At 47.3% G+C, this 11,206-nt stretch overlaps 1 protein-coding gene across 2 annotated transcripts in view; it reads right to left on the reverse strand.

The window, feature by feature from the left end:
• The window catches only part of UBR5 (ubiquitin protein ligase E3 component n-recognin 5), a 132,648-nt gene that overhangs the window by 101,754 nt on the left and 19,688 nt on the right, over positions 1-11,206 (reverse strand). For both annotated transcript variants that reach the window (XM_019551499.1, XM_019551489.1), the window contains exon 6: positions 6,589-6,778. In XM_019551499.1, coding sequence (XP_019407044.1) covers positions 6,589-6,778 — 190 coding nt within the window. The remainder of the gene's footprint in view (positions 1-6,588; positions 6,779-11,206) is intronic.

An 11,206-nucleotide genomic window follows, 5' to 3' on the forward strand; every position in this document is an offset into this window, starting at 1 on the left:
ACCACACACAGATCCAGGGTACATACGCCCCTATCCCTGCGCCAGAGCGGGTGTGCAGTGGCAGGAGCTGCCCCCACCTCCCTCCCCATGCCCCCCAGATGAGCCACTTGTGGTTCCATCCCATGCCCCAGCCCTACTCCCTCCCTCACTATGAGGACCTCAATCTGCCTCCCCTCCCCACTTCCAATCCCTCACCCCTTCACCCCAACAGACTTACTAGCCAAACACTGTTCTCCAAGCTGCCAGGCTGGCTGTGCAATTGCCGCAGCTGCAAAGACTGCATTTATCAACAGCATTATTGACCACGTCGTCCATAAAAAGCAAATTGCCAATAATGTAAATTTTCCTTTTATCAGTGCCGATACAATATAGAGCAATGCATCAGTGCACCTCTAACACCTTACTATTAGGGGTCCACCAAAAGAGATTTTGGGGGGCTGATACTGATACCCAATATTTAAGGAGACATATCGGCCAATACCAATCCGATACAACTGCCTCTATGTGGTAAGTCAGGTGTGGTGGAAGGCAAGGGGGGAGGGAAGGGGCATGAGGGGGCAAATCAATGCCCCCAGTGGTGAGGGAGGGGGCAGGGGCAAGCACTACCCAGCCAGGGCTGGGGGTGCAGGACCGAGGTATGGCTCATGGGATGGGAGCAGCTCCCGTCATTGCTTGCACCCGAGGAGGGTGGGGGGCCACGTGCCCCCAGATCCATGGGGTTCAGGGCAGGCTGCAGCTGGGGGTACACACACCCCCACCCTCCTGGGGTGCAAGCAGTTGCCCCCACCCCACAAGCTGCACCTGCGTCCCGTGCCCACCCTGCCACGGTTAGGCAGTGCCTGCCCCTACCCCCTCCCTCACCACTGATCTGCGCCCCCCCCATACCCCTTCCCTCCCCACCCCCTTCCAACTTACCAGCTGGAAGCAGCTATCCACACTGCTGGCTCTGCTCCATACTGCGGTGCAACTGCAAGCAGCACAGGCATTTGTCGGCCAAATTATCGGCTCCATCGGGTCAGTATCCAATATAAACAATTTTTCTTTATCTCAGTACCAATCCAAGATTGGACCAATGCATCACTGCACCTCTACTTACTACCGTCTGGTTAACGTTTCACTATGGCAAATACAAACACTTTAAAAAAAAAATCTGGGAGTATAGGAAAAAAAACCCACTGCACACATGCATGTGCATTAAGAGGGACATGACCCTTGACCCTCGGTCTCTTCCTACCCTATAATTCTTTAACAGGAGATGGCAATTTTTTGCTAGTGCAGGCTGGAGCTTGTGATCCAGCCGTGAGCTATAAGTCTCCATTCCATCTCTACCTTCCAACTTCCCTCAGCATTCTCCATTCCCAACCAGCCAGCTGCATGTATTCATAGATATTAGGATCAAAAGGGACCTCAGCAGATCATCAAGTCCGACCCCCTACCCCACGCAGGAAAGAGTGCTGGGTCAGATGACCCCAGCCAGGTACTTGTTGGGGGGGGGGGGGTCTTTAAGAGGAGACTGGACAAGGTAGGGGAACCCAACCCCTCTCCAGTAAAGGAAAAAATAGAAGCTGAGGAGTACCAGGCCACAAATCCCCTGTGCCACACTGGACATCCAGCCCACAGGCCATAGATTACTGACCCCTGTGCTACAGGTATGGTTTTTTTATGTGAAAGTTTAAATGTTGCAGAAGCTGATGATAACAGGCTGAGAACATTTATCATTGGTTACTGAGTTTTAGAAGCTCTGCTTCAACTCAGGCGTAAAAAATATACAAATAGAAAAGAAGTCAGTAGAAGATCTTTTAATTGGGGGCAGGGCAGGAGGTGAGGGAGGAGAAAGGGGAAACGGGCAAAAAGTTGAGAACTTTTCCTCTAGAATCTTTCTGTGCTTCCCTTATTGCAGAAGGATTAGGTGTCTACAGGAGGGCAAGTGCAGGAGTTTTGGGGGAGTGGGGACTTCCAGCTCACGGCCAGGCCTGGGTTTATAAATTCCAGCTGGCACTGGACAAAGGCTCTTGACCCCTGGTCTACAGAAAAAAAAAAAAAGATGTTAGGCCATCTTAAGTCTCCAGGTAACAGTAAAAATTTACAAGACCCAGGTCAATTTCAATCTGTTGCCCATAATTTCCCCACTCCAGTTTACCCTTTTTGTTTTCTTAAGCAGGGACAGAAATTACACATAAACCGGTATAAGAGATTGGTAATTGGTTTAAACCTGTAACAGGTTTATGTGCACCTATTCAGTGCATGAGCTGGTTTCAAAATGGCCAAAACTTGTTTAAGGAAAACCTGGATCAGGCTTAACTGATTTAGGTTAAACCAGTCTATCATACTTCTGTCCCACATCCTCTCCAGATTCAAGTCAACTCAGTCCACCAGCATCCCAGGCTGCTTTGCACCTCCCCTCCCCAGGCAGGTGGGCTAGCCTTGCCCCAAGCTGCCTGCTCCAGCCAACTATGGCTGGCTCCACCCCTGCACCATCACAGAGCTGAGGCAGCAAAACCTCTACTCCCTAGCCTGCCTCCTACCTGTACTATCAGCCCATAAGGGGCAAGGGACAGGATGGGACAGAGCCCCACCCCCAGCCCACCCCCCCCCAGTGATCTGCAAAGGTTGCCCCCTCCTGTAGCTGAGCCATCACAAGTCAGTGAGGTGCTGGTGGGAGGGGAAGCACTGCCTCGCATCCCGGGTCCAACAACCTGGGTTAGGGTCTGTCCATGTGGGGGAGCCCCATGCTTGGGGATGGAGGAGTTTCACCCATGCCAGCCCAGGTCCCCTCTACCTTCCCTAGCAGGTCTGGCCAGCTGTGGAAGCACTGGACTGGCTGCCAAGCACCGCTGCCTGGCAGTTTCTGACCCACAGAGGGAGGGGAAAAGGAAGGAGCCCCCATTCCAGTGCTAAGATGAGGCCTACCCCCAACTCCTGCTGATCCAGATTGAGCCCACAGCCTGTCGTCCCCCTCCCCCAACACCCACTCATTTACCCCTGATTACCTGTGGCTGCCTGTGCTGTCTTATCCCAGGAAGCAGGCAAGGATGGGTTAAATAGGTCTAACTCTTCTGGCCCAGATACCAGCCAGCAGCAGCAGAGGCCTGCAGGCAATTTAACCTTTCCCTGCCTACTCCTAGGAACAAGATAGTGTGAGCAGCCACAGATAATCAGGAGGCAGTGGGGGAAATGAGTGGGGATGGGGTTGTGCTGGGGAGGGAGGGAGGAGGGGTTTGGGCCCAATCCAGGCCATCAGGAGAAAGAGGCAAACCCTGACCCAGACCATGGACACTTCTCCACCCTGCAGGGAGAAGGCAGCGGGCTTGGGGCATGTGCTGGGCTAGCCTCAGCTTCTCCTGCAGCCTGGGAGGTACGATCCAGCACACTCCGTCTTCTGGGTCTGTGCAGTCTTCTGCCTGCTTTTCCAAACTGAAAACGGGATGTCAGTTCAGTCCTTATCAGTTCAATCTATGCTGTTTAGAGAAACCTGGGAAGATTGAATCAATTCTGCCTCAAGCTTTTTGACTGTCTGTACTTAGCCATAGTGTGGTCAGGACAGCGATCATTATTGTGACTACAGAAGTATGATCATACTTTTCAACACCGAAGCCTTCCTACATACATATGAAGGCTTTTATGTCAGAAGGTAAGAGAGCCACAGATGGAATTTTCTGTGATTTGATGCTGACAGCTTCTCAGTAATGTGAACCAGAGCAGTTACCTATAGCTGTGCACATGCCTCCACCCCACTGCTCCCACGGGATTAAGGCAGGTGTCAACAATGTTTCTGGCCAGCGCCAAAACCACCCCAACCCTGACCCATGCCTCGACTTGGCACGCCAGGGGCAGACCACAGGGGGAGCCATGAAGGCCTGATCCTCATTGCTGACAATGGCTGCACTCATGCCTCTGGGCGGATGGTGGGAGAGGGGCCATGGTTGCATTGCCAGGCTCCTTCCCCGCCCAGCACTCTGAGGCACTCATGCAGTTGCCACCAGCATAGAGCTGACACCAGTGTTCCAAAGCCCATTCCCAGCAGGGGAAGGGCGTGAGGCAGTGCAACCCCAGGCCCTCCCTCACCATCTGCCTGGGAGGTGTACGCAGCACACCCCCGTGAGCTGTTTGCAATCCCCTGGCTGCAGCTGGCCCAGGCTTTGGTAAGCTGTTGCCAGCCACAGAGCCTGGGATGCTTGCAGCTTCCTGGCTGCCTGCTGCAAGCAGCCAGGGCTCAATGGCTGACAGCAGCAGCCCAGAGCCCAAACCAGCCGTGGCATGACAAGCAAAATGCCCTTGCACACTATGCTCTGGCACCCATACCAGGGGAGTACCAATCCCCTAATTAAGGTACTGTTGGCAATACTACTGGTTACTATTGAAAGTCACTGAGAAACTTTACATTAATATTGCTCTTTATTAATACCAGATATTAAATATTCTACCCAGGTTGAACTGAACATATACCAGAAAGCTTCCTGTAAGATATCAACTGTGGTTATTTGCTGAGGAACTTTAACTGCTCCTAAATTTCAATACTGGGACAAAAAAAAAAAAAAAAAAAATCAGGACACTTTCAATTGAGAGCATTTGACCCATGCGCTAATCCCCCTTGGAAAACAGTTTGTCCACACTACCATGGAATGTTTTTGAAGGTACATTTCAATCAGTTTTAAAACTGACCACCTAATTACTAGTCCCGTCTAAAGTAAACCCTATGGAGGAGCTATGACTGAATGCATTGGCTATTTCTGTTAAACACAGCTTGCCCAGCCTGTACTATGGCTTAAAATGGATCAGCTAACAGTGGGAGCCAACCACTTTGTCAGGAGTGCCACAAACTAGCCCTACACCCTCCCAAAGTGCCATTCGAATCCTTGTCCCATGTGATTGCCTACCCTGCTTTCTGCTTCCTACCCAGTACTAGCTGCCTGACCTACTGCTCTGCTTTCTGTTCCTAGCCCCATCTGCTACTGTGCTGCCTGTCCCCTTCCCTGATCTGCCAAGGCCACATACAAAAGTTGTAGTCAACTTATGCACCATGACCAGTGGGGCCCCCCAAGGCTCCATCCTTGGGCCTATAGTCTTTAACTTCTTTATTAATGATGTAGACATTGGTATCAGAAGCAGACTGCCCAAGTTCACTGATGACACCAAAACTTTGAGGTAAAGCGTCCACACCCACGGATAGGCTGATGATCCAGGCCAACTTGGACAGGCTCAGGAAATGGGTAGAAAAAAAACCTGACGGTGTTCAACACCAAAAAATACAAGGTACTCCACCTTGGGGGAAAAAAAACCCCGCAGCATGCTTATAGGCTCAGCAGTGCTACACTTGCTAACACCACAGCTGAAAGGGACTTGGGGATAATGAGCGACCACAAGATGAACTGGGGATCATGACTGACCACAAGATGAGCCACCAATGCAATGTCGCAGCTGGTAAAGCGAGCAAAACTCTGGCTGACATCCGTAGATGCTTCTCAAGCAAATCCCGGAATGTCATCCTCCCACTGTACTTGGCCTTGGTGAGGCTGCAGCTGGAGTACTGTGTCCAATTCTGGGCTCCACAATTTAAAAAGGACGTGGAAAAGCTTGAGAGTCCAGAGGAGAGCCACACACATGATCAGAGGGCAGAACAGGCTCTATGACGAGAGGCTGAGTGCCATGGGACTCTTCAGCCTGGAAAAGCACAGGCTCAGGGGGGACCTGGTAGCTGCCTATAAGTATATAAGGGGTATAACATCAGGATCCGGGGGAACACCACTTCACCAGAACGCCCCAAGTGATGACAAGGTCCAACAGTCACAAACTCCTCCAAGACCATTTCAGGCTGTACATAAAGAAGAACTTCTTTCTTGTCCGAGCCCCCAAGGCCTGGAACAGACTGCCCCTCCAGAGGTGGTGCAACCACCTACTCTGGACTCCTTTAAAAAACATTTGGATGTCTATCTTGCTGAGATTCTTTTAATCCCAGCTGACTTCCTGCCCCTGGGGCAGGGAGCTGGACTTGATCTTCCAGGATCCCTTCCAGCCCCAATGTCTATGAAACCTATGATCCTGCCTTGAGCAAGGGGCTCAACTAGACCTCAAGGTTCCTTCCAGCCCTATGATCCTATGGGCAATTAACTGGAATCTTGGCATAACATAAATACATCACTTCTTTTAAATAAATATAAAAAAAAGTTGGTCTGGTGGTGAAATGGAGCAACCTTCTTCAAATCTTTAATCAGACTTTTTTTTATATCAAGAAAAGTTTGCCATGGAAGGTAAATTCCCTCTTGCTACATCTCATATCTGCAGTCCAGCTCCACAAAACTACTTACATGTGCATTCATCATTTCCACCTCTCCAGTCCTGGCATGTGTCTTCAACTCCCACAGCCCCCCACAAAATCTCCTGATTCCAAAAGTCTCTTATTCATTTAATTCATTTCATCACGATAGAAAAATCAAAAAGCACTTCAACTAGATGGGACCAGTTTTCTAAGTGTTATGGAGAAGCCAATGGTACATTCTCCTGACAATGCTAAAATGGCTTTCACTAGCCGCAGTTCTAGGTCTCAGAAACCTGGCATGAGGCAACAAGGAAGTTGCACACCTGACATACCTGTGAAATGAGTTCCTCTGGAATGACCGATGCTGGAATCACTGGTTGCGGTTGACTACCCAGCAGTCCAGATCCTCTATCACGTCCTGTGCGAATAACTCGGGTCTGCCTTCGGGAATCTCGCGCTCCAGCTGATGATCTACCAGAGGATCCTCCTCCACTTCCACCAACCCCTGAACTCCAACGGCTTCTAAGTGATTCAAAAGAATATTTAAAAAGCATGTAAGTATTTAAGGTGCTATTTTAAAATTTCATGAATAAATTACTCGGATAACAAACATTCCACAAGTATCTTTCTCTACCAAGCACAACTGAGTCTGAGGTTTTTTGGTTTTTTGTTGTTTTGTGTGTTGGGGGGGAGGGGGAACAGAAGTTTAACTCTCCCTGTGTGACAGAGAAGCTTGTCAACTTGAATCCTCAGATGACTTCTCTAAGCAGTAGCCTCCTATAATAAAGCATGAGCAATGTACAAAACGGTACTACTACCCAATTCAGGTGGTTGGACTGCATAGTAAATTTAAACCAGAATTCTGGGATAGGAAGTTTTATTTTCCGATTCACTTTTCTAGTTATAGCTCTTGGTGTTTCTAAAAGTAATACTAATACCAACAGGTTAAAAAAGATCATCTATTACTGCAAGTGAATTCTTACTAAGAAAATACACATGAGAAGAGGTTGGCATATTCAGCCAGTAGTTCTTTGTAGGCCACCACACATATGAATGTGCATTTCAAACAGAACATACTGGGGTGTTGCAGTGCCACCACCAGGACAGCAAGGTAAAAAAGTGCTCCATGATCCTGGTTTGCAGCCAAGCCAGGAAGTGCTGCAGCATGTACAAGCTCTCCTGCCACAGTAGGGTTCTATAATAAACCTAAAGCAGGCAAAAGAGCCAGCTTGTTCTGCAGCCCCTTTCCAGTATGTCTCATTACCCACCACCCCAACAAACACTCCTACCAGAAACAAAGGAGTAGAGGATAGTGTCACTGTGCAGAGTCGGACTGGGAAAGGATGCAACACAAGCCACCTCTCCTGACTGCTTCAAGCTTATTACGGAACCCTAATAAGTCAGGAGAGCACACACATGCTGCAGCCCTTCCTGGTCTGGCCATGCACCAGGCATAAGGGTAAGTTTTACTTGCCTGTTCTGGCAGAGATGGCACCCTGTCGAGAACCACTGAGGCACAAGGAGGCAGCACAACAGTGGAAGCTGTCAAATCCAAAAGCTGGGGAAGGGTGTCCTGACTCAAGAAGGCATGAGAACTGCTGCATTATACCCCATCTAAACTTTTTTTGGGCAGTATATATCATTTTATATGATAGGGTAAGCATCTCCGTTTTAGGGGGTAACCAATATAAAGTGACATAACCAATGAGTAGAAATCAAGAGAGGAACAGAACCAGGTCTTCCAAACTTAATCCACCATCCCACCTGCCTTAACGGCTACTTGCAGATGTTAAAAAAAAAGGAACAACAAAAACTGAGCACACACCCATACAAAGCCCAGCACAAGCCCAAAACAGGCAGCACATTAGTTGGACCTGGCTCACCCAATATCTGTGTAAATTAGGTTGTTTAGTGGGGCTTTTTGGTGCTTTTATCTAACAGCCAATTGAATCAGCCAAAAAGCCCTGCTGAAGTGCCCGATCTATACAGATGCTGCGGAGCCAATTCAAAGTAACATGTTGCTGCTTCACTGTTTTGGTTTTTTTAAACATCTGCAAGCATTTTAACACCTTAGATATCAATTATTTTATTTCAGATGGGTCTATCCTAAAGTAAACCCAGGTATTCCAAGTCTCCCAGAAATCAAACTCTGTAGTGTATTCTCCAATAAGAGCAGGCTCTGGAGAATAAGATGGTCAAGTGGAGGTAGTTTTTCCTCTGGCACTGAGCTTTTCTGCCTAACACAGAAACTGTCACATTACCCGATGCAGGCTTTAATATCAGATATAGCATCAATGACAATTTAACAGTGGCACTTAAACAAGGTCAAACTCAACCAGAGCCTTAACTTCTTTTCAAGAAGAAAAATAATGCAAATTTTAGAGCAAACTTCTGGTTGTTAAAAAAACACTTATGCTGTCTGAAGTAGTAACAGCAACATGTAACCTTTTGAAAAAGGACTGGGTAAACTTAAGACCATTATTAACATCTGTAGCCATGAAAGCTAATTAAACAAACAGATGCAATTAAATCTCCTTTATGGCACAAGGTGATTTCTAACTTGCTTCTCTTTTGCTTGGACCTTTTTTGCAACTGCCCAATACAATTACATAACCACTTGAGCAGTTGCCTGGGTCAGGGCCCTACCACAGGGAAATGTTTTGGATTTAGATTTTCATACTCCTGCCCAAGGACCACATAGAAGAGATAATGGGCAGCAAAATAATGGCTTCATTATACTGCTCACCCAGATCTGTTCTTAAGCCTGGGAAACCAGAGTTCTTGTCCTGGAAAGGAATTGTTCAAAACAGACAAAAGAAACCCCTTGGCAACATAAAACTTTGACATTTTGAATTAGAATATCAGCCTATTGGCAAGGATGTCACACTGGACACAAGCTACTGAAGATCACAGTCCACAACTCTTTTCTATACAGAAGAGTACTCAGTTCATTTGCACTGTTACCTTTGTTGGCAAGAAGGATGTAGGTTTTTAAAAAAAAAAATAAAAAGCTGTATGCCTCGAGATTTCACAAAGTTTATACTCATTTATTATCAAAGCATATAAAATTGTCAGTTATGGATGATAGCGTAAACTGTTGGCATTACTAAAAGGTTTAAGTAATTTTTTTTCTTACAAGAAAAACATTGGAAGGGACCTCCTGGGACATAAAATCCATGCACCATATCATATAATCCCTTTCAGAAACTTACTGAGCTCCATATTAAAACCACTTGGGTGTTTTGCCCCCACTAATCTCATGGGAAGACAGTTCCAGAACCAGACTGCTCTACTGGTTAGGAATCATACTGTTTCACCCTAAATTTAATTACAACTAATTTATAATCATGTATTTTAGAGTTCATATTGTCCTTTAGATATATTTTTTCTACCTGCAGTGAATTCAGCTGTTTTAAATAAACCTTATTTCAATATTAAATAGTACCAAATACACTTGGGGAAACAAAAATTCTATACCAGCTACATATTAAGCCAAATCAGTTCCAAGGTCATATCAAACTTGGGGAAGGTTCCAATCACTGAATCTCAATGTTCTTTGTGCATGTCATCCAGTGTACCAACAAGTGATTTAAAATGTTCTTTCCTTGTATGAGCCATATTCATTTTCCCTGCAATACCTAAGCATCAGTCCTTACTGCTTTAGAAATGTTTTCTGTGAAACACCATGAACTTCAAACAAATCATGACATAAAAGCCACCCTTACACAATTCACCTTCTCTAGTTTTCCCATACAATTCTATATAAACAAAATGGTTTTTCACCTTAAAATGCATGCATGCCTTTACACCAAGATAGAGACTACCTTGAATTTAAAAAACAGGCAAATACCGTCCAAATGGTCAACCTGTTTCTCCCATTGCTAGTGAAACACAAATACAGTAATTCTCAAAATATACTAATATTCCATGTAAATTAGTTTGCCATGAGGATGGTATGGATTTGGAAGGAACAGGGACAGCAACAGCATTTCTGGTTTGGATGCTCCAGAATCAGAAGTTTTCAAAACCAAACTATAACTAAGCCCTTTCAAGCACAGCAGCAACCATCTACTCTCACTATACTAGTTTGGTATACTTCGATTTTTCAGTTCTGAAGTCAGATAGGAAACCATTTGAAGATCCTTAGAGCAGGTGTCAGCAACCCCTGGCACACGTGCCAGGGCATGGCACATAAGGCCATTTTGCTTGGAAAGCCACAGCCAGCCTGGGCTTCAGGTTGCTTACAGCAGGTGGCAGGGAGGCTGCAAGCCCTGCTAAGAGTAGCGTGGGCTCAGTGGCAGGCAGCAGAGTCCAGAGCCCCAGCCAAGCTCTGGGGCCAATGGCAGCTGCACGTGTACCTCAGAGCACATGGTGGGAAAGGGGCCCGAGGCAGCACAACCCCAGCCTGCCAACAGCCTTTCCTGAGTCTTCAGCAGCCTGTCCTGAGAGCAACTACTGGAGACACAGAAGCCCAGAATCTCTCCAGTGCTGTGCTGCGCTTCCCTCTTAAGGAGCCATGGGCTCTCTTTCTGCCTCTCATGGCAAATTAATCATTTGCTGATTCCTTTTTAATCAGTTACCTCTGATTTTCCAAGAGCCTCTGTCTGGCAGAGGGAAGATAGGGATGAGGGAGGATGGGCAGGGGCTAATAGTCATCTTCAGCTGACCCAGAATAGACAGATCCCAACCTACTCAGTCCTGGGACAGGCTATTCTCCCCGCCCCCACCTGAGATAAATGAACCTCCCACCTCCTCACTAGCTCATGATGGGGAGCTGTGTGCTCAGAGCTGAGTGCCCAGAACAAGTGGTGAGAGCAGCGGATGTGTTATGCAGCTGTGGGGAGGCAGTCAAGAAGGCCAACTGTACCCTGTCATGCATCCACAGATGCATCTCGAGCAGGTCCAGGGAGGTGATCCTCCCCCTCTATGCGGCACTGGTCAGGCCGCAGC

The sequence above is a fragment of the Crocodylus porosus genome, unplaced genomic scaffold (assembly GCF_001723895.1).
Source record: "Crocodylus porosus isolate Cpor-Errol unplaced genomic scaffold, CroPor_comp1, whole genome shotgun sequence".
NCBI classification, from domain to species: Eukaryota; Metazoa; Chordata; order Crocodylia; family Crocodylidae; genus Crocodylus; species Crocodylus porosus.